At 47.7% G+C, this 24000-nt stretch overlaps 1 protein-coding gene across 4 annotated transcripts in view; it reads right to left on the bottom strand.

Moving 5' to 3' along the window:
* LOC118371511 (sodium/potassium-transporting ATPase subunit beta-1-interacting protein 3-like) overlaps positions 1–24000 on the bottom strand; it is a 163589-nt gene that overhangs the window by 18156 nt on the left and 121433 nt on the right. For 3 of the 4 annotated variants that reach the window (XM_052481889.1, XM_052481891.1, XM_052481890.1), the window contains exon 5: positions 6228–6288. The exons of the other annotated variant lie outside the window; for it this stretch is intronic. In XM_052481889.1, the coding sequence (XP_052337849.1) occupies positions 6228–6288 (61 nt within the window). The remainder of the gene's footprint in view (positions 1–6227; positions 6289–24000) is intronic. 4 annotated transcript variants of the gene reach the window in all.

The raw sequence follows: 24000 nt of genomic DNA, 5'->3' as shown, positions 1-24000 counted from the left end.
TCTTCTCACTCCCTCCTTACCTCTTCTCACTCCCTACCTCTTCTCACTCCCTCCCTACCTCTTCTCACTCCCTCCCTACCTCTTCTCACTCCCTCCCTACCTCTTCTCACTCCCTCCCTACCTCTTCTCACTCCCTCCCTACCTCTTCTCACTCCCTCCCTACCTCTTCTCACTCCCTCCCTACCTCTTCTCACTCCCTCCCTACCTCTTCTCACTCCCTCCCTACCTCTTCTCACTCCCTCCTTACCTCTTCTCACTCCCTCCTTACCTCTTCTCACTCCCTCCCTACCTCTTCTCACTCCCTCCCTACCTCTTCTCACTCCCTCCCTACCTTCTCACTACCTCCCTACCTACCTACCTACCTACCTACCTACCTACCTACCTACCTCCTCCCTCTACCTCCTCCCACCCCTCCCTACCTCTACCCCCTCCCTCTACCTCTTCTCACTCCCTCCCTCCCTACCTCTTCTCACTCCCTCCCTACCTCTTCTCCCTCCCTACCTCTTCTCACTCCCTCCCTACCTCTTCTCACTCCCTCCCTACCTCTTCTCCCTCCCTACCTCTTCTCACTCCCTCCCTACCTACCTTCTCACTCCCTACCTCTTCTCACTCCCTCCCTACCTCTACCTCCTCCCTCTACCTCTTCTCACTCCCTCCCTACCTCTTCTCCTTCCTCTACCTCTCTTCTCACTCCCTACCTACCTCTTCTCCCTCCCTACCTCTACCTCCTCCCTCTACCTCTTCTCACTCCCTCCCTACCTCTACCTCTTCTCCTCCCCTCTACCTCCTCTTCTCGCTCCCCCCCTACCTCCTCTTCTCCCTCCCTACCTCTACCTCTCCCTCCCTAACCCCTCTCCCTCCCTACCTCCTCTCCCTCCCTCCCTACCTCTATATCTTCTCCCTCCCTCTCTCCTCCCTAACCTCTTCTCCCTCCCTACCTCTTCTCCCTCCCTCTCTCCCTCTACCTCTTCTCCCTCCCTACCTCTACCTCTTCTCCCTCCCTACCTCTACCTCTTCTCCCTCCCTCCCCCTACCTCTTCTCCCTCCCTCCCCCTCTACCTTTTCTCACTTTTTCTCCACACCCTTCACCAATTTCCTGTTTCTAAATGTCTCCCTTCAACCACCTCTGCATGAGCCAACTATACTGAACAAAAATATAAAACGTAACATGCTTCATGAGCTGAAATAAAACATCCCAGACATTTTTCATTTTTCATATGCACAAAAAGCGTATTTCTCTCAAATGTTGTGGACACATTTGTTTACATCTCTGTTAGTAAACATTTCCCATTTGCCAAAATAATCCAGGTGTGGCATATCAAGAAGATGATTAAACAGCATGATCTTTACACAGGTGCACCTTGTGCTGTGGACAATAAAAGGCCATTCTAAAATGTGCAGTTTTGTTACACAACTCAATGCCACAGAGTTGAGGAAGCGTGCAATTGGCATGCTGACTGCAGGAATTTCCAACAGAGCTGTGGCCAGATAACTGAATTTTAATTTCTCTACCTTAAGCCTACCAATGTTGTTTTAGATAATTTGTCCGTATATCCAACCGGCCTCACAACTGCAGACCATGTGTAACCACGCCAGCCCAGAACCTCCACATCGGTCTTCTTCACCTGCGGGATCATCTGACGAGCGGGAGGGTTCTGCCTGTAATAAAGCCCTTTTGTGGGAAGAAAAACTAATTCTGATTGGCTGGCTGCACCTGTGTCCAGTCATTGTCACGAGGGACTATGTGTGTGAGGAAGAATCAGGCGCAGAGAGCAGAGAGTTCCACAGGAAGAAGTGCACTTTAATTCGGCACCAAAAGCAATGCCCACAACACAGGGCGCGGAAAAATATGGACCAACCCAAAACACAGGGTACCAAGTCCAGAGCACGAACACACACACGTAACACAAGAGTAATCCCGCACAAAATAAGGGCGGGTATACTAACTTTAAATAAGGAAGCCCAAGTTTACATACACTTAGGTTGGAGTCATTAACTTCTTGGTGACAGGGGGCAGTATTTAGTAGCTTGGATGAATAAGGTGCCCAGAGTAAACTGCCTGCTACTCTGTCCCAGATGCTAATATATGCATATTAGTAGTAGTATTGGATAGAAAACACTCTGAAGTTTATAAAACTGTTTGAATTATGTCTGTGAGTATAACAGAACTCATATGTCAGGCGAAACCGGAGACAAATCCAACCAGGAAATGGGAAATCTGAGGTTTGTAGTTTCATTTAAGTGATTGCCTATCCAATATGCTGTGTCTGTGGGGCCAGATTGCACTTCCCAAGGCTTCCAGCAGATGTCAACAGTCTTTAGAAAGTTGTTTGAGGCTTCTATTGTGGAAGGGTGTTGAATAAGAGCTGTTTCAACAAGTGGACTAGGCTGACGCCAATCAGTTGTTTACTGCGCGGTCACGCAGGCGTGCCGTTCCTTCTTTTTCCTCTGTAATGAATACGCTATTGTCCGGTTGGAATATTATTGAAGATTTCGTTTGACATGTTTCTACAAACTGTAATGGAACTCGTTTGACTTTTCGTCTGGATTTTGCGCTCGCGCATTGTGTCTTTGGGATAGTGAACTAAATGCGCGAACAAAACGGAGGTATTTGGACATAAATATGGACGTAATCGAACAAAACAAACATTTCTTGTGGAAGTGGGAGTCCTGGGAGTGCATTCCGATGACGAAGATCAGCAAAGGTAAGTGAAGATTTATAATGCTATTTATGACTTTTGTTGACTCCACAATTTGGTGGGTAACTGCATGGCTTGCTTTTGTGGCTGAACCTGTTCTCAGATTATTGAATATTGTGCTTTTGCCGTAAAGCTTTTTTGAAATCTGACACAGCGGTTGCATTAAGAACAAGTTTATCTTTAATTCTATGCTAAACATGTATCTTTCATCAAAGTTTATGATGAGTATTACTGTTATTTGATGGGGCTCTCTGCAATTTCTCAGGATGTTTTGGAGGCATCTATGAACATGGCGCCAATGTAAACTGAGGTTTTTGGATATAAATATGAACTTGATCGAAAAAAACAGTCCTGGGAGTGTCATCTGATGAAGATCGTTAAAAGGTTAGTCATTTATTTGATCTATAGTTCTGCTTTTTGTGACACCTCTCTTTGGTTGGAAAATGGCCGAATGCTTTCTGTGACAAGTTGCTGACCTAACAATGATATGTTCTGCTTTCGCCGAAAAGCCTTTTTGAAATCGGACACTGTGGTTGGATTAACGAGAAGTGTATCTTTAAAATGGTGTAAAATACTTGTATGCTTGAGGAATTTTAATAAAAAATTATGAGATTTCTGTTGTTTTGAATTTGGCGCCCTGACATTTCACTAGCTGTTGGCGAGGTGGGATGCAAGCGTCCCGAACGATCGCGGAGAGGTTAAAACTGGTTTTTCAACCACTCCACACATTTCTTGTTAACAAACTATAGTTTTGGCAAGTCAGTTAGGACATCTCATTTTTCCAACAATTGTTTACTGACAGATTATTTCACTTATAATTCACCGTATCACAATTCCAATGGGGCAGAAGTTTACATACACTAAGTTGACTGTGCCTTTAAACAGCTTGGAAAATTCCAGAAAATTATGTCATGGCTTTAGAAGCTTCTGATAGGCTAATTGACATAATTTGTCAATTGGAGGTGTACCTGTGGATGTATTTCAAGGCCTACCTTCAAACTCAGTGCCTCCTTGCTTGACATCATGGGAAAATCAAAAGAAGTCAGCCGAGACCTCAGAGAACAAATTGTAGACCTCCACAAGTCTGGTTCATCTTTGGGACTACGGTTTGCAACTGCACATGGGGACAAAGATCGTACTTTTTGGAGAAATGTCCTCTGGTCTGATGAAACAAAAATATGACTATTTGGCAATTAATGACCATCGTTATGTTTGGAGGAAAAAGCGGGAGGCTTGCAAACCTGACTCAGTTACACCAGCTCTGTCAGGAGGAATGGGCCAGCATTCACCCAACTTATTGTGGGAAGCTTGTGGAAGGCTACCCAAAACATTTGACCCAAGTTAAACAATTAAAGGCAATGCTACCAAATACTAATTGAGTGTATGTAAACTTCTGACCCACTGGGAATGTCATGTAAGAAATAAAACGAAATGAATCATTCTACTATTATTATGACATTTCACATTCTTAAAATAAAGTGGTGATCCCAACTGACCTTAAACATGGAATTTTTACTAGGATTAAATGTCAGGAATTGTGAAAAACTGAGTTTAAATGAATTTGGCTAAGGTGTATGTAAACTTCCGACTTAAACTGTGTGTGTGTGTGTGTATATATATACAGTTTTTATTTTTGTTCAGAAAAAATATATATAGTGTTTTGTCCAGTTTATATATATATATGTGTGTATATGTAGGCACTTCTAGAAAATATGGATACATTGCAGTGGTGGGTGGTAGCAGAACTGGTCTGCAGAAGACAAAAACACACTGTTTTTCACACTACCAACCCCCGACTACCACCAGAACTGACAGCTGGGGAGAAGAGGTGATGAAAATGTGAGGAAACTACAGGGAAAGAAAATTGGGTCAAGGGTGTGAGGGAGATAATGAAATGGTTGGATGGATGGGGAGACAGAGTGACGGAGAACAGCTGGTAGGGGAGGAAGGGAGGAGCGGACAAGGTGGAGGAGGGATTGAGGGATGTTTTAATTAGATACAGGCCCCCCTCGCATCTCCTATTCCTCATCCGGCTGTGATTGGGAGTCCCATAGGGCGGCACACAATAGGCCCAGCGTCATCCAGGTTTGGCTGGGCTATGCCTTCATTGTAAATAAGAATTTGTTCTTAACTGACTTGCCTCAATATTTGGAACCAAGGACTGTGTCACGCCCTGACCTTAGATATCTCTGTTTTTCTACATATTTTGGTTAGGTCAGGTTGTGACTAGGGTGGGTACTCTAGTTTTTGTATGTCTATGTTGGTCTAATATGGTTCTCAATCAGAGACAGCTGTTTATCGTTGTCTCTGATTGGGGATCATATTTAGGCAGCCATTTCCTCTTTGTGTTTGGTGGGATCTTGTCTATGTTTAGTTGCCTGTCAGAAGTAGTTGTATAGCTTTACGTTTCGTTTGTTTGTTTTGTTGTTTTTGTTCAGTGTTCATTCAATAAAAGTAATAATGTACGCCTACCACGCTGCACCTTGGTCTCATCCTTATGACGAACGTGACAGTCTGATCACCCCAATCCACAAAAGTGGAGACAAATTTGACCTTGGGAAAATCCTCTGCATTATTATTAACAGCAGACTAGTTAACAATGTATTTAGCAAATGTCAAATTGTCTTTTTAACAAATTATTGTACGACAGACTATGGATTCACTCTCCACACCCAGTTGACAAACAAACAAACCAAACCAAAGGCAAAGCCTTCTCATGCTTTGTTGATTTCAAAAAAGCTTTTGACTCAATTTGGCATGAGGGTTGGTAAGTGGTGTTGGGGGAAAAACATACGACATTATAAAATCCATGTACAAAAACAACAAGTGTGAAAAAAACACATTTCTTCCCAAAGGGCCGTGGGGTGAGACAGGGATGCAGCTTAAACCCCACCCACTTCAACATAAATAGCAACGAATTGGAGAGGGCACTAGAAAAGTCTGCAGCACCCGGCCTCCCCCTGCTAGAATCTGAAGTCAAATGTCTACTGTTTGCTGATGACCTGGTGCTTCTGTCACCAACCAAGGAGGGCCTACAGCAGCACAGATTCTGACAGACCTGGGCCCTGACAGTAAATCTCAATAAGACCAAAATAATGGTGTTCCAAAAAATGTCCAGTCACCAGAACCAGAAATACAAATTCCATCTATGCACCGTTGCCCTAGAGGACACAGAAAACGATACATATTTGTGACCTGTTGCCACAAGAAAAGGGCAACCAGTGAAGAACAAACACTACTGTAAATACAACCCCTATTTATGTTTATTTATTTTCCCTTGTGTACTTTAACCATTTGTACATCGTTACAACACTGTATATATACATAATATAACATTTGTAATGTCTTTATTTTTCTGGGACTTCTGTGAGTGTAATGTTTACTGTTCATTTTTATTGTATATTTCACTTTTGTTTATCTACTTCACTTGCTTTGGCAATGTTAACATATGTTTCCCATGTCAATAAAGCCCTTCAATTGAAACTGAATTGAGAGAGTGTGGGTGTCAAGTTAAGTTGTAGTACTCACAGCTGTCTTCCTCTTCAGTGATGGCACTGACAACGTAACAGGCGTACACGAAGCCAAGGAGCTGCAAACACACAAACACACACACACACAGTGTTAGAACACACAGATAGTTAGAACGCGCACAGAGTTAAAACACACACAGATTTACGACACACACACACAGAGTTAGAACGCACACAGATTTAGGACACACACACAGAGTTAGAACACGCACAGAGTTAGAACACACACAGAGTTAGAATGCGCACAGCGTTAGAACGTGCACAGCGGTAGAATAAGCAGAGCGTTTGAACGCGCACAGTGTTAGAATGCGCACAGCGCTAGAATGCGCACAGAGTTAGAACTTGCATAGCGGTAGAACGCACAGAGAGGGTTAGAGCGCACACAGAGGGTTAGAGCGCACACAGAGGGTTAGAGCGCACACAGAGGGTTAGAACGTGCAGAGCCTTAGAACGCGCAGAGCGTTAGAACACAAAGACAGTTCGAAAGCACAAAGAGTTAAAACGCACACAGAGGGTTAGAACGCGCACAGAGGGTTAGATTGCACGCAGAGGGTTAGAACGCGCACAGAGGGTTAGAACACGCTCAGAGGGTTAGAACGTGCACAGAGGGTTAGAACGCGCACAGAGGGTTAGAACGCGCACAGAGGTTTAGAACGCGCACAGAGGGTTAGAACGTGCTCAGAGGGTTAGAAAGCGCGCAGAGGTTTAGAACACGCGCAGAGGGTTAGAACGGTGCAGTTTTAGAACGTGCTCAGAGGGTTAGAACGCGTGCAGAGGTTTAGAACGCGTGCAGAGGATTAGAACGTGCACAGAGGTTTAGAACGCGCACAGAGGTTTAGAACGCGCACAGAGGGTTAGAACGCGTGCAGAAGGTTAGAAGGCGCGCAGTTAGAACGCGCGCAGAGTTAGAACGCACACAGAGAATAAGAACACACAGTGTTAGAACACCGAGAGAGTTAGAACCCAGATAATTAGAACACGCACAGAGGGTTAGAACACACAATTAGAACAAACAGAAATAATTAGAACACACACAGTCAGAACACACACAAGTGGTTAGAACACACAGAGGGTTAGAACACACAGATAGAACAGATAATTAGAACACACACAAGAGTTAGAACACACGGATGAATAGAACAGAAAGTTAGAACACACAGAGGGTTAGAAAACACAGAGTTAGTGGAACCCATATAATTAGAACACACACACAGAGGGTTAGAACCCACACAGAGAGTTTGAACACACAGAGTTAGAACACACAGAGTTAGAACACACAGAGAGTTAGAACACAGAGAGTTAACCCACTTAATCTAAAAATATTTCTACATTTCACCATCATTGTAAAGCCTTAGTTATTTGGTTGATTTGACAAAGTCATTTTTTAAAGAATATTATTTAGTGATACATTTCCTTCTGTCTCCAATTTTAAGGTCAACCCTGTTTTGTGAACTGAACTCTCGTTTTACAGTTTTCCCAATTGTTTACTCACTTAAAACGGGCCCATGAGGCACAATGACAGAAACCTGTAACTCATTTTGCAGAACCAGACACCCAATCAGACAAAACACAATACACAATTCTCTACCTTTGGCACAAACTTCACAACAAAAATATAGTGTGCAAATGAAAAGCAACACTGTTCAACAAGCTAAGCTCAATTACCAATTGATCACTTTCACATGTGCAAACACTAATTGTGTAAATGTTCATTTTGCAATCAGACCTTTGGTATGGATAAAAAGGACACAGGTGATTACTCCTGTGTTCAGAGAACAATGGAAGCAAACTTCGCAGAGAGAGGTAGAGGAAGACCAAGTCCTGAAATTCGGGCGACTGTGGTGGACTACGTGGTCAACCATGGTTTAACCTTGAGGCAGAGAGTGCAGCCCAATCTGAGCCGCTTCACCGTAGCGTCCATCATCCAGACGTTCCACAATGAGAATAGATATGTACTGCTGACATTGGACTTACAGTGCAATGGGAGAAACTCTCCAAATACAGGTGTGCCAAGCTTGTCGCGTCATACCCAAGAAGACTCGAGGCTGTAACCGCTGCCAAAGGTGCTTCAACAAGGGTCTAAATACTTATGGAAATGGGACATTTCAGTTTTAAATTTGTAATACATTTGTAAAAATGTTCTAAAAAAACATTTCTAAAACGTGTTTCGACTTTGTCATTATGGGGTATTGTATGTAGAAACAATCCATTTTAGAATAAGGCTGTAACATAACAAAATGTGGAAAAAGTCCAGGGGTGTGAATACATTTCCCGAATGCAGTGTTTTTACTACTTGACAGTAGTACAACATTAAGCTCAGCAAAGACTGTAGATTCCAATACATACCGACAGGGGAAACAAAGTAAATGTTTCATTTATTACTATATTTATGAAATTGGGAGCTACGGTATACTACGTTGTAACATTGTAACGGTTGTCTTGGGTGGAAGAAGGAGAGGACCAAAGCGCAGCGTGGTTAGTGTTCATCTTATTTAATGAAAAAAGAACACTTCAAAAATACAAAACAACAACGTGAAGACAAACAGTTCTGTCTGGTGTAGACACACAAAGACTGAAAATAACAACCCACAAAGGAAAACAGGCTATGGTTCTCAATCAGGGACAACGATTGACAGCTGCCTCTGATTGAGAACCATATCAGGCCGAACACAGAAATAGAAAATCATAGAAAAACGAACATAGACAACCCACCCAACTCATGCCCTGACCATACTAAAACAAAAGACAAAACAAAGGAACAAAGGTCAGAACGTGACAGACATGTTTGTCTTGTATACTGTATTACTGTAGTGTTTACTGTACTGTACTGCGCGGGGGGAAATGTAACCATATGCGCAGCTATGAGCCATCATTGAGGTACCTGGCCAGCGCGGGGGAAATGTAACCATATGCGCAGCTATGAGCCATCATTGAGGTACCTGGCCAGCGCGGGGGAAATGTAACCATATGCGCAGCTATGAGCCATCATTGAGGTACCTGGCCAGCGGGGAAATGTAACCATATGCGCAGCTATGAGCCATCATTGAGGTACCTGGCCAGCGTGAAATGTAACCATATGCGCAGCTATGAGCCATCATTGAGGTACCTGGCCAGCGTGGGAAATGTAACCATATGCGCAGCTATGAGCCATCATTGAGTACCTGGCCAGCGTTGAAATGTAACCATATGCGCAGCTATGAGCCATCATTGAGGTACCTGGCCAGCGCGGGGGAAATGTAACCATATGCGCAGCTATGAGCCATCATTGAGGTACCTGGCCAGCGTGGGGAAATGTAACCATATGCACAGCTATGAGCCATCATTGAGGTACCTGGCCAGCACGGGGGAAATGTAACCATATGCGCAGCTATGAGCCATCATTGAGGTACCTGGCCAGCGTGGGGAAATGTAACCATATGCGCAGCTATGAGCCATCATTGAGGTACCTGGCCAGCGCGGGGAAATGTAACCATATGCGCAGCTATGAGCCATCATTGAGGTACCTGGCCAGCGTGGGGAAATGTAACCATATGCGCAGCTATGAGCCATCATTGAGGTACCTGGCCAGCGTGGGGGAAATGTAACCATATGCGCAGCTATGAGCCATCATTGAGGTACCTGGCCAGCGTGGGGAAATGTAACCATATGCGCAGCTATGAGCCATCATTGAGGTACCTGGCCAGCGTGGGGGAAATGTAACCATATGCGCAGCTATGAGCCATCATTGAGGTACCTGGCCAGCGTGGGGAAATGTAACCATATGCGCAGCTATGAGCCATCATTGAGGTACCTGGCCAGCGCGGGGAAATGTAACCATATGCGCAGCTATGAGCCATCATTGAGGTACCTGGCCAGCGTGGGGAAATGTAACCATATGCGCAGCTATGAGCCATCATTGAGGTACCTGGCCAGCGCGGGGGAAATGTAACCATATGCGCAGCTATGAGCCATCATTGAGGTACCTGGCCAGCGTGGGGAAATGTAACCATATGCGCAGCTATGAGCCATCATTGAGGTACCTGGCCAGCGCGGGGGAAATGTAACCATATGCGCAGCTATGAGCCATCATTGAGGTACCTGGCCAGCGCGGGGAAATGTAACCATATGCGCAGCTATGAGCCATCATTGAGGTACCTGGCCAGCGCGGGGGAAATGTAACCATATGCGCAGCTATGAGCCATCATTGAGGTACCTGGCCAGCGTGGGGGAAATGTAACCATATGCGCAGCTATGAGCCATCATTGAGGTACCTGGCCAGCGTGGGGAAATGTAACCATATGCGCAGCTATGAGCCATCATTGAGGTACCTGGCCAGCGCGGGGGAAATGTAACCATATGCGCAGCTATGAGCCATCATTGAGGTACCTGGCCAGCGCGGGGGAAATGTAACCATATGCGCAGCTATGAGCCACAATGGGGTCCTCCAACGCCATGCCACTCTTGGACCATACAACACTGCCCATCTCCTTCATTTTCTGAACACCTTACATGCAAGTCTTTTTCAGCCAGAACAGAGAAGGCCAGGTGATCCTGAGCAGCAAATGTATGTTCTAATTTGGGACATGAGCATCCATCGGGCTGCTCAGGTCTGCAACTGGTTCCATGACCATCCCAGGTTTATAATTCCCTATCTCCAACCATATTCCCCATTTCTCAACCCCATTGAGGAACTGTTTTCAGTATGGCGGTGGAATTTGATTTGATTTGATTTGGAAGGTGTATAATCGCAAACCCCATGAACGTATGGCTCTTCTCCAGGCCATGGAGTCGGCCTCTGGTGACATTCCAGCCCCTGTCAGGGGTAGATCCGTCATGCCGGAATATATTTCCCCTGCTGTCTGGCCAAGGAGAATATCACCTGTGATGTTGATGAAAATCTGTAGCCAGACCAAAACAACAGACATGAACATTCGCAATGGAATATTTATTTCTTGACTCATGATTTACTGAATATTTTTTACTTTATATATTCCATACAATTGATCTAAAGTACAGTACAGTAGAACAAATAGGCCTATTTTCTTCATTTGCATAAGCAAAATATATTGACTGTATCTTTGTATTTTCACTGTATGTGCGCTGCTCGACATGTATTGAGTCATGTTGAAATATTAAGTTGTGTTTTGCATTTGTGTTCCTCCCTTGTTTTCGTGTTTGAGTTTGACACAAACAATATACAGTATAGCAACAACATCTTAGTCTTTACACTGAAATAGGTTCTGATAGTAGTGTTTTGAATACGTGACATTAGTGTGATCTCGGTTGTCACTAAGTTAGATTCATTTAATGTGTGTATGTCTCATTAGTATGCAGAGTTTCATTTTGAGCAGAGCTTGATTGCTGTGTTTCATTTTGCCTGTGGGGTTTGGGGAAATTGGTGAACTAGAGTTTTGAGTACGTGAGATGTAGTTTCAGCAAACATGTTAAGGTTTGGGAAAAACTAATATGGTTTTCAAAAGAAACATTGAACATCTAATAGTTAAATCAGTGTAAAAGCAGGTGAGCTGGTTCTACTCTTTTTGGCCGTTTGCTGGTGTTTTGTGGTGGAAAACGGAGCGGGTCGAACATGTCAACTCTGTTACTCATAGATATACAGGCTAGAAATGGTTTAGAATTATTTTTATGTGAAGCTTGGAGTCAATTGCCTGTTGCACACAACAAGCTTCCATTCCTTCTGTCGCAAGGCGATTCCTGGCTGATTTAAGATTACAGTCAACTTTGGTACTTTATTTGGGACTTTACAGGCACTTACTATAGTATATTTTTTATTTAACCTCTTGAGATGGGAAAATGTGTTTTTCATGACAGAATGTTAAAATTAGGTGAAATGAAAAGGTTCAGTTTAAATGAAGAATTACATACATTTCTATCCTCAATTGCACACAAGGTCCAACTGAAACTTGACTTCGCCTTTTAACCCAACCCCTCTGAATCTAAGAGGTGCGGGGGGCTACCACATTGAACACCCGGGGAGCTGAGTGTATGTGTGGGGGACTGAGTGTATGTGTGGGGGACTGAGTGTATGTGTGGGGGACTGAGAGTATGTGTGGGGGACTGAGAGTATGTGTGGGGGACTGAGAGTATGTGTGGGGGACTGAGTGTATGTGTGGGGGACTGAGAGTATGTGTGGGGGACTGAGGGTATGTGTGGGGGACTGAGCGTATGTGTGGGGACTGAGTGTATGTGTGGGGACTGAGAGTATGTGTGGGGACTGAGTGTATGTGTGGGGGACTGAGTGTATGTGTGGGGGACTGAGAGTATGTATGTGTATGTGGGGACTGAGAGTATGTGTGGGGGACTGAGTGTATGTGGGACTGAGTGTATGTGTGGGGACTGAGAGTATGTGTGGGGGACTGAGAGTATGTGTGGGGGACTGAGTGTATGTGTGGGGGACTGAGTATGTGTGGGGGACTGAGAGTATGTGTGGGGACTGAGAGTAGTATGTGTGGGGACTGAGTGTATGTGTGGGGACTGAGAGTATGTGTGGGGGACTGAGAGTATGTGGGGGACTGAGAGTATGTGTGGGGACTGAGAGTATGTGTGGGGGACTGAGTATGTGTGGGGACTGAGTGTATGTGTGGGGACTGAGAGTATGTGGGGGACTGAGTGTATGTGTGGGGGACTGAGCGCATGTGTGGGGGACTGAGTGTATGTGGGGACTGAGTGTATGTGTGGGGGACTGAGCGTATGTGTGGGGGGGACTGAGAGTATGTGTGGGGGACTGAGTGTATGTGTGGGGGGACTGAGAGTATGTGTGGGGACTGAGAGTATGTGTGGGGACTGAGTGTATGTGTGGGGACTGAGTGTATGTGTGGGGACTGAGTGTATGTGTGGGGGACTGAGTGTATGTGTGGGGGACTGAGTGTATGTGTGGGGGACTGAGTGTATGTGTGGGGGGACTGAGCGTATGTGTGGGGGACTGAGCGTATGTGTGGGGACTGAGCGTATGTGTGGTCGACTGAGCGTATGTGTGGGGACTGAGCGTATGTGTGGGGACTGAGTGTATGTGTGGGGACTGAGAGTATGTGTGGGGACTGAGTGTATGTGTGGGGACTGAGTGTATGTGTAGGGGGACTGAGAGTATGTGTGGGGACTGGGCGTATGTGTAGGACTGAGCGTATGTGTGGGGGACTGAGCGTATGTGTGGGGACTGAGCGTATGTGTAGGGGACTGAGCGTATGTGTGGTCGACTGAGCGTATGTGTGGGGACTGAGCGTATGTGTGGGGACTGGCGTATGTGTGGGACTGAGTGTATGTGTGGGGACTGAGCGTATGTGTGGGGACTGAGCGTATGTGTGGGACTGGGCGTATGTGTGGGGGGACTGAGCGTATGTGGGGACTGAGTGTATGTGTGGGGACTGAGCGTATGTGTGGAGTATGTGTGGGGACTGAGTGTATGTGTGGGGGACTGAGCGTATGTGTGGGACTGAGTGTATGTGTGGGGACTGAGTGTATGTGTAGGGGGACTGAGCGTATGTGTGGGGGACTGAGAGTATGTAGAGACTGAGAGTATGTGGGGACTGAGTGTATGTGTGGGGACTGAGTGTATGTGTAGAGACTGAAGTGTATGTGTGGGCGACTGAGTGTATGTGTGGGGGACTGAGTGTATGTGTGGGGGACTGAGGTATGTGAGGGGGACTGAGTGTATGTGTGGGCGATGAGTGTATGTGTACTGAGAGTGGTGGGGGACTGAGGATGTGTGAGGGGGACTGAGTGTATGTGTGGGGACTGAGTATGTGTGGGGCTGTGAGGTTGTGAGTATGCGTGTGGGGATCTGAGTGTACGTGTGGTGGCTGTGTGGGTTGTGAGTGTACGTGTGGGGGATGTGAGTGTACGTGTGGTGGCTGTGAGGGTTGTGAGTGTACGTGTGGGGGATGTGAGTGTACGTGTGGGGGATGTGAGGGTTGTGACGTGTGGGGGATGTGAGTGTACGTGTGGGGGATGTGAGTGTACGTGTGGGGGTTGTGAGGGTTGTGAGTGTGCGTGTGGGGGATGTGAGTGTACGTGTGGGGGATGTGAGTGTACGTGTGGTGGATGAGGGTTGTGAGTATACGTGTGGGGATGTGAGTGTACGTGTGGAGTTGTGAGTGTACGTGTAGGGGATGTGAGTGTACGTGATGTGAGTGTAGTGTAGGGGATGTGAGTGTACGTGTGGGGGATGTGAGTGTACGTGTGGGGGATGTGAGTGTACGTGTGGGGGATGTGAGTGTACGTGTGGGGTTGTGAGGGTGTGAGTGTACGTGTGGGGATGTGAGTGTACGTGTAGGGGATGTGAGTGTACGTGTGGGGATGTGAGTGTACGTGTGGGGGATGTGAGTGTACGTGTGGGGGATGTGAGTGTACGTGTGGGAGATGTGAGTGTACGTGTGGGGGATGTGAGTGTACGTGTGGGGGATGTGAGTGTACGTGTGGGGGATGTGAGTGTACGTGTGGGGGATGTGAGTGTACGTGTGGGGATGTGAGTGTACGTGTGGGGGATGTGAGTGTACGTGTGGGGATGTGAGTGTACGTGTGGGGATGTGAGTGTACGTGTGGGGGATGTGAGTGTACGTGTGGGGATGAGTGTACGTGTGGGGATGTGAGTGTACATGTGGGGGATGTGAGTGTACGTGTGGGGGATGTGAGTGTACGTGTAGGGGATGTGAGTGTACGTGTGGGGGATGTGAGTGTACGTGTGGGGATGTGAGTGTACGTGTGGGGGATGTGAGTGTACGTGTGGGGGTTATGAGGGTTGTGAGTGTACGTGTGGGGGATGTGAGTGTACGTGTGGGGGTTGTGAGGGTTGTGAGTGTACGTGTAGGGGATGTGAGTGTACGTGTGGGGGATGTGAGTGTACATGTGGGGAATGTGAGTGTACGTGTGGGGATGTGAGTGTGTACGTGTGGGGATGTGAGTGTACGTGTGGTGGCTGTGAGGGTTGTGAGTGTACGTGTGGGAGTTGTGAGGGTTGTGAGTGTACGTGTAGGAGATGTGAGTGTACGTGTGGGGGATGTGAGTGTACGTGTGGGGGTTGTGAGGGTTGTGAGTGTACGTGTAGGGATGTGAGTGTACGTGTGGGGGATGTGAGTGTACGTGTAGGGGATGTGAGTGTACATGTGGGGGATGTGAGTGCACGTGTGAGGATTGTGAGTATACGTGTGGGGGGATGTGAGTATACGTGTGGGGGATGTGAAGTATGCGTGTGGGGGATGTGAGTATACGTGTGGGGGTTGTGAGTATACGTGTGGGGGATGTGAGTATACGTGTGGGGATGTGAGTATACGTGTAGGGGATGAGTATACGTGTGGGGGGTGAGTATACGTGTGGGGGATGTGAGTGTACGTGTAGGGATGTGAGTGTACGTGTGGGGATGTGAGTATACGTGTAGAGATGTGAGTGTATGTGTGGGGACTGAGCGCATGTGAAGGGACTGAGTATGTGTAGGGACTGAAGTATGTGTGGGGACTGAGCGTATGTGTAGGGGACTGAGAGTATGTGTGGGGACTGAGTGTATGTGTGGGGGACTGAGAGTATGTGTAGGGGACTGAGAGTATGTGTGGGGGACTGAGTGTATGTGTGGGGACTGAGTGTATGTGTGGGGGACTGAGTGTATGTGTGGGGACTGAGTGTATGTGTGGGACTGAGTGTACGTGTGGGGACTGAGTGTATGTGTGGGGACTGAGGTATTTGTGGGGGACTGAGTGTATGTGTGGGGGACTGAGCGTATGTGTGGGGGCTGAGCGTATGTGTGGGGGACTGAGCGTATGTGTGGGGGACTGACGGTGTGGGGGACTGTGAGAAGTATGTGGGGGACTGAGTGTATGTGTAGGGACTGAGTGTATGTGTGGGGGACTGAGAGTATGTGTGGGGACTGAGCGTATGTGTGGGGGACTGAGCGTATGTGTGGGGACTGAGCGTATGTGTGGGGACTGAGCGTATGTGGGGACTGAGCGTATGTGTGGTCGGACTGAGTGTATGTGTAGGGACTGAGCGTATGTGAGACTGTATGTGTGGGGGACTGAGAGTATGTGTGGGGACTGAGCGTATGTGTAGGGACTGAGCGTATGTGTAGGGACTGAGGTATGTGTGGGGGACTGAGCGTGGGGTAGACTGAGTGTATGTGTGGGGGATGTATGTGTGTGGGGACTGAGTGTATATGTGGGACTGAGTGTATGTGTGGGGACTGATATGTGTGGTACTGTGTAGGGGGGGACTGAGTGTATGTGTGGGGAGATGAGCGTATGTGTGGGGACTGAGAGTATGTGTAGAGGGACTGAGAGTATGTGTAGGACTGACTGTACGTATGTAGGGGACTGAGTGTATGTGTGGGGATGAGTGTATGTGTGGGGGATGAGTGTATGTGTGGGACTGGAGTGTATGTGTGGGGACTGAGTGTATGTGTGGGGGACTGAGTGTATGTGTGGGGGACTGAGTGTATGTGTGGGATGAGAGTATGTGTGGAGGACTGAGTGGTGGGATGACTGAGTGTATGTGTGGGGGACTGAGAGTATGTGGGGGCTGTGAGGGTTGTGAGTGTACGTGTGGGGGATGTGAGTGTACGTGTGGTGGCTGTGAGATTGTGAGTATACGTGTGGGGGATGTGAGTGTACGTGTGGTGGCTGTGAGGGTTGTGAGTGTACGTTTGGGGGATGTGAGTGTACGTGTGGTGGCTGTGAGGGTTGTGAGTATACGTGTGGGGATGTGAGTATACGTGTGGGGGATGTGAGTACGTGTGGCTGTGATGTGAGTGCACGTGTGAGGGTTGTGAGTGTACGTGTGGGGATGTGAGTGTACGTGTGGTGGCTGTGAGGATTGTGAGTATACGTGTGGGGGATGTGAGTGCATGTGTGGAGATGTGAGTATACGTGTAGGATGTGAGTGTACGTGAGGGATGTGAGTGTACGTGTGGGGGATGTGAGTGTACGTGTGGGGATGTGAGTATACGTGTGGGGATGTGAGTGTACGTGTAGGGGATGTGAGTGTACGTGTGGGGGGAGGTTGTGAGTGTACGTGTGGGGATGTGAGTGCACGTGTGGGGATGTGAGGTACGTGGTGGGATGAGTGTACGTGTGGGGGATGTGAGTGCACGTGTGGGGATGTGAGTGTACGTGTGGGGGATGTGAGTGTACGTGTAGGATGTGAGTATGCGTGTAGGGGATGGAGTGTACGTGTAGGGGGATGTGAGTGTACGTGTGGGGGATGTGGAGTATACGTGTGGGGATGTGAAGTAGTGTGGGAGATGTGACGTGTGGGGGATGTGAGTGTACGTGTGGGATGTGAGTGTACGTGTGGGGATGTGAGTATACGTGTGGGGATGTGAGTGTACGTGTGGGATGTGAGTGTACGTGTAGGGGATGTGAAGTGTACGTGTAGGGAGATGTGAGTGTACGTGTGGGGATGTGAAGTATACGTGTGGGGATGTGAGTGTACGTGTGGATGTGAGTGACGTGTGGGGATGTGAGTGTACGTGTGGGGGGATGTGAGTGTACGTGTGGGGGTTGTGAGGGCTGTGTATGCGTGTAGGATGTGAGTATGCGTGTAGGGGATGTGAGTGTACATGTGGGGAATGTGATGCACGTGTAGGATGTGAGTATACGTGTGGGGGATGTGAGTGTACGTGTGGGTGAGGGTTGTGAGTGTACGTGTGGGAGCTGTGAGGGTACGTGTATGTGTAGGAGATGTGAGTGTACGTGTGGGGGATGTGAGTATACGTGTGGAGTTGGGGGGTTGTGAGTGTACGTGTAGGGGATGTGAGAGGTACGTGTGGGGGATGTGAGTATACGTGTAGGGATGTGAGTGCACATGTGGGGGGATGTGAGTATGCGTGTAGGGGATGTGAGGTATGCGTGTAGGGATGTGAGTATGCGTGTGGGGGATGAGTGTGTGGTGTAGGGATGTGAGTATACGTGTGGGGATGTGAGTATACGTGGGGGATGTGAGTATGCGTGTAGGGATGTGAGTATGCGTGTAAGGATGTGAGTATACGTGTAGGGATGTGTGAGTATGCGTGTAGGGATGTGAGTGTATACGTGTGGGGGATGTGAGTGTACGTGTAGGGATGTGAGTGTACGTGTAGGATGTGAGTATGCGTGTGGGGGATGTGAGTGTACATGTGAGGATGTGAGTGCACGTGTAGGGATGTGAGTATACGTGTGAGAGATGAGTGTACGTGTGGTAGCTGTGAGGGCTGTGAGTGTACGTGTAGGGATGTGAGTATACGTGTAGGAGATGTGAGTGTACGTGTAGGAGATGTGAGTATACGTGTGGGGGATGTGAGTATACGTGTGGGGATGAGATGTGATGCGTGTAGGGATGATGAGTGTACGTGTAGGGATGTGAGTACGTGTAGGGATGTGAGTGTACGTGTAGGGATGTGAGTATACGTGTGGGGGGATGTGAGTGTACGTGTGGGGGATGTGAGTACGTGTAGAGATGTGAGTGTACGTGTGAGATGGATGTGAGTATACGTGTAGGGGATGTGAGTGTACGTGTAGGGGATGTGAGTGTACGTGTGGGGGGATGTGAGTATACGTGTAGGGATGAAAGTATACGTGTAGGAGATGAGTATACGTGTGGGATGTGAGTACGTGTGGGGATGTGAGTATACGTGTAGGGGATGCAAGTATACGTGTGGGGATGTGAGTGTACGTGTGGAGGATGTGAGTATACGTGTGGGGATGTGAGTATGCGTGTGGAGATGTGAGGGGATGTGAGTATACGTGTGGAGAATGTGAAGTATGTGTGGATGTGAGTATACGTGGGGATGGAGTGTGGGGATGAGTATGCGTGTGGGGGATGTGAAGTATACGTGTAGGGGATGTGAGTATACGTGTAGGGATGTGATGACGTGTATGCGTGTGGTAGGATGTGAGTATACGTGTAGGGATGTGAGTGTATGTGTGGGGATGTGAGTGCACATGTGGGGGATGTGAGTATACGTGTAGGATGTGAGTATGCGTGTGGGGATGTGAGTGTACGTGTGGGGATGTGAAGTGTACGTGTAGGATGTGAAGTATACGTGTAGGGGATGTGAGTATACGTGTAGAGATGTGAGTATACGTGTGGGAATGTGAGAGTATACGTGTAGGGATGAGTGCACGTGGGGAGATGTGAAGAGTGTACGTGTGGGGGATGTGAGTGTACGTGTAGAGATGTGAGTGCACGTGTGGAGATGTGAGTATACGTGTAGGGATGTGAGTATACGTGTGGGGATGTGAGTATACGTGTGAGATGTGAAGTATGCACGTGTAGGGATGTGAGTGTACGTGTGGGGATGTGAAGTATACGTGTAGGGGATGTGAGTGTACGTGTGGGGATGTGAGTGTACGTGTGGGGGATGTGAGGTACGTGTGAGATTGTGAGTACGTGTAGGGATGTGAGTATACGTGTGGGGGATGTGAGTATACGTGTGGGGGATGTGAGTGCACGTGTGGGGGATGTGAGTATACGTGGAGATGTGAGTATACGTGTAGGGATGTGAGTATGCGTGTAGGGATGTGAGTATGCGTGTGAGATGTGAGTATACGTGTAGAGGATGTGTGAGTGATATGCGTGTGGGAGATGTGAGTATGCGTGTAGAGATGTGAGTATGTGGGGGATGAGTATACGTGTGGGATGTGAGTACGTGTAGGAGATGTGAAGTATACGTGTGGAGATGTGAGTATACGTGTGGAGATGTGAAGTATGTGTGGGGGATGTGAAGTATACGTGTAGGGATGTGAGTATACGTGTGGGAGATGTGAGTGTACGTGTGGAGGGGATGGGAAGTATACGTGTAGGGGATGTGAGTATACGTGTGGGGGATGTGAGTATACGTGTAGAGATGTGAGTATACGTGTAGGGGATGTGAGTATACGTGTGGAGATGTGAGTATACGTGTAGAGATGTGAGTATACGTGTAGGGATGTGAAGTATACGTGTAGAGAGATGTGAGTATACGTGTAGGGGATGTGAGTATACGTGTAGGGGATGTGAAGTATACGTGTGGAGATGTGAAGTGTACGTGTAGGGGGATGTGAGTATACGTGTAGGGGATGTGAGTGTACGTGTGGGGATGTGAGTATACGTGGGGGATGTGAGTGTACGTGTGGGGATGTGAGTATACGTGTGGGGGATGTGAGTATACGTGTGGGGATGTGAGTATACGTGTGGAGATGTGAGTATACGTGTAGGGAGATGTGAGTATACGTGTAGGAGATGTGAGTATACGTGTGGAGATGTGAAGTATACGTGTGGAGAGATGAAGTATACGTGTGGAGATGTGAGTATGCGTGTAGAGGATGTGAAGTATGCACGTGTGGAGATGTGAGTATGCGTGTGGGAGATGTGAAGTATGCGTGTAGGGGGGATGTGAGTGTACGTGTAGGATGTGAAGTATACGTGTAGAGATGTGAGTATGCGTGTAGGATGTGAAGTATACGTGTGGGAGATGTGAGTGTACGTGTAGGAGATGTGAGTACGTGTGGGATGTGAGTATACGTGTAGGGGATGTGAGTATCGTGTGGGGATGTGAGTGTACGTGTAGAGATGTGAGTATGCGTGTGGGGGATGTGAGTGCACGTGTGGGAGATGTGAGTATACGTGTGGGGATGTGAGTATACGTGTAGGGGATGTGAGTATACGTGTAGGAGATGTGAGTGCACGTGTGGGAGATGTGAGTATGCGTGTAGGAGATGTGAGTATACGTGTGGAGATGTGAGTGCACGTGTGGGGGGATGTGAAGTATACGTGTGGGAGATGTGAGTGTACGTGTAGGGGATGTGAAGTATACGTGTAGGGGATGTGAGTTTACGTGGGGGGATGTGAAGTATGCGTGTAGGGGATGTGAAGTATACGTGTGGGGGATGTGAGTATGCGTGTGGGGGATGTGAGTATGCGTGTGGGGGATGTGAGTATGCGTGTAGGGATGTGAGTATGCGTGTGGGGATGTGAGTATACGTGTGGGAGATGTGAGTATACGTGTGGGGATGTGAGTATGCGTGTAGGGATGTGAGTATACGTGTGGGGATGAGTATGCGTGTAGGGGATGTGAGTATACGTGTAGGATGTGAGTATGCGTGTAGGGGATGTGAGTATGCGTGTGGAGGATGTGAGTATGCGTGTAGGGAGATGTGAGTGATACGTGTGGGGGATGTGAGTGTACGTGTGGAGGATGTGAGTGTACGTGTGGGGATGTGAGTGTACGTGTGGGGGATGTGAAGTGTGGGTTTTGAGGATGTGAGTATGCGTGTAGAGATGTGAGTATGCGTGTGGGGATGTGAGTATGCGTGTAGGGGATGTGAGTATGCGTGTAGAGATGTGAGTATGCGTGTAGGGGATGTGAGTATACGTGTAGAGATGTGAGTATACGTGTAGGGGATGTGAGTATACGTGTGGGGATGTGAGTGTACGTGTAGAGATGTGAGTGTACGTGTAGGGATGTGAGTGTACGTGTAGGGATGTGAGTATACGTGTGGGGATGTGAAGTATACGTGTAGAGATGTGAGTATACGTGTGGATGTGAGTATACGTGTGGGAGATGTGAGTGTACGTGTGGGGATGTGAGTGTACGTGTAGGGATGTGAGTGTACGTGTGGGAGATGTGAGTGTACGTGTGGGGGATGTGAGTGTACGTGTAGAGGATGTGAGTATACGTGTAGGGATGTGAGTGTACGTGTAGAGGGGGATGTGAGTATACGTGTGGGGGATGTGAAGTATACGTGTGGGGAATGTGAGTATACGTGTAGGAGATGTGAGTATGCGTGTAGGGATGTGAAGCAGTATGCGTGTAGGAGATGTGAAGTATACGTGTAGGAATGTGAGTATACGTGTGGGATGTGAGTGTACGTGTGGGGGATGTGAGTGTACGTGTGGGAGATGTGAGAGTATACGTGTAGGGGATGTGAGTGTACGTGTAGAGATGTGAGTATACGTGTGGGATTTGATGTGTGGGAGATGTGAGTATGCGTGTAGGATGTGAGTATACGTGTAGAGGATGTGAGTATGCGTGTAGGAGATGTGAGTATACGTGTGGAATGTGAGTGTACGTGTAGGAGATGTGAGTATGCGTGTGGGGGATGTGAGTATGCGTGTGGGAGATGTGAGTATACGTGTGGGATGTGAGTGTACGTGTGGGAGATGTGAGTATACGTGTGTGGATGTGAAGTATACGTGTGGAGATGTGAGTATACGTGTAGAGATGTGAGTATACGTGTAGAGATGTGAAGTATACGTGTAGGGATGTGAGTATGCGTGTGGGGATGTGAGTGTACGTGTAGGGATGTGAGTGTACGTGTGGGGATGTGAGTATACGTGTTAGGGGATGTGAGTGTACGTGTAGGAGATGTGAGTATACGTGTAGAGATGTGAAGTATACGTGTAGGGGATGGTATGTGTGGGGAGATGTGAGTATACGGTGTAGGGATGTGAGGAGTATGCAACGTGTAGAGATATGTAAAGTATACGTGTCAGATGGAGTGTGTGTAGGGTGTGATATCTACGTGTAGAATGTGAAGTATACGTGTAAAGGGAATGTGAGTATACGTGTAGGAATGTGAGTATGCGTGTTTAGAGATGTGAGTATACGTGTGGGGATGTGAGTGATGCGTGTACAGATGTGAAGTATTGTAGGATGAGTGGCGTGTAGGAGATGTGAGTATACGTGTAGGGGATGTGAGTATACGTGGAGGATGTGAGTATGCGTGTAGGGAGATGTGAGTATACGTGTGGAGATGTGATGAGTATACGTGTGGAGATGAAAGTATACGTGTAGGGATGTGAGTATACGTGTGGAGATGTGAAGTATACGTGTGGAGATGTGAAGTATACGTGTAGGGATGTGAGTATACGTGTAGAGAGATGTGAAGTATACGTGTGGAGATGTGAAGTATACGTGTAGAAGATGTGAAGTATACGTGTAGTAGAGGATGTGAAGTATACGTGTGGGATGTGAGTATGCGTGTGGGATATGTAAGTGTACGTGTAGGGATGTGAGTGTACGTGTAGGAGATGTGAGTATACGTGTGGGATGTGAGTATGCGTGGGGAGATGTGAGTGTACGTGTAGGAGATGTGAGTATGCGTGTGGGAGATGTGAACCAGCACGTGTGGGGATGTGAGTATGCGTGTGGAGAGATGTGAGTGTACGTGTGGGAGATGTGAGAGTATACGTGTAGAGATGTGAGTATACGTGTGGGAATGTGAGTATACGTGTGGGAGATGAAGTGTACGTGTGGAGATGTGAGTGTATGAATGTGGGGATGTGAGTACGTGTGGAGATGTGAAGTATACGTGTGGAGATGTGAGTATGCGTGTGGAGGATGTGAGTATACGTGTGGGAGATGTGAGTGTACGTGTAGAGATGTGAGTATACGTGTGGGGGATGTGAGTATACGTGTAGGGAGATGTGAGTATGTGTGTGGGGGATGTGAGTGTACGTGTGGGATGTGAAGTATACGTGTGGGATGATGTGAGGATGTGTGTATACGTGTGAGATGTGAGTATACGTGTGGGGATGTGAGTATGCGTGTGGGATGTGAGTATGCGTGTGGGGATGAGTGTACGTGTGGGAGATGTGAAGTATGCGTGTTTGGGATGTGAGTGTACGTGTAGGAGATGTGAGTGTACGTGTGGGGATGATGTGTGGGGATGTGAGTGTACGTGTGGGAATGTGAGTGTACGTGTGGGATGTGAGTGTACGTGTAGGAGATGTGAACATGTACGTGTGGATGTTGTGAGATGTGAGTGTACGTGTGGGGATGTGAGGTATACGTGTGAATGTGAGTGTACGTGTGGGGATGTGAGTGTACGTGTGGG

This window comes from Oncorhynchus keta, chromosome 27 (assembly GCF_023373465.1).
Source record: "Oncorhynchus keta strain PuntledgeMale-10-30-2019 chromosome 27, Oket_V2, whole genome shotgun sequence".
Lineage (NCBI taxonomy): Eukaryota > Metazoa > Chordata > Actinopteri > Salmoniformes > Salmonidae > Oncorhynchus > Oncorhynchus keta.
Note: the sequence above shows the minus strand (reverse complement) of the source record. Positions and strands in the feature narration are given on the sequence as shown.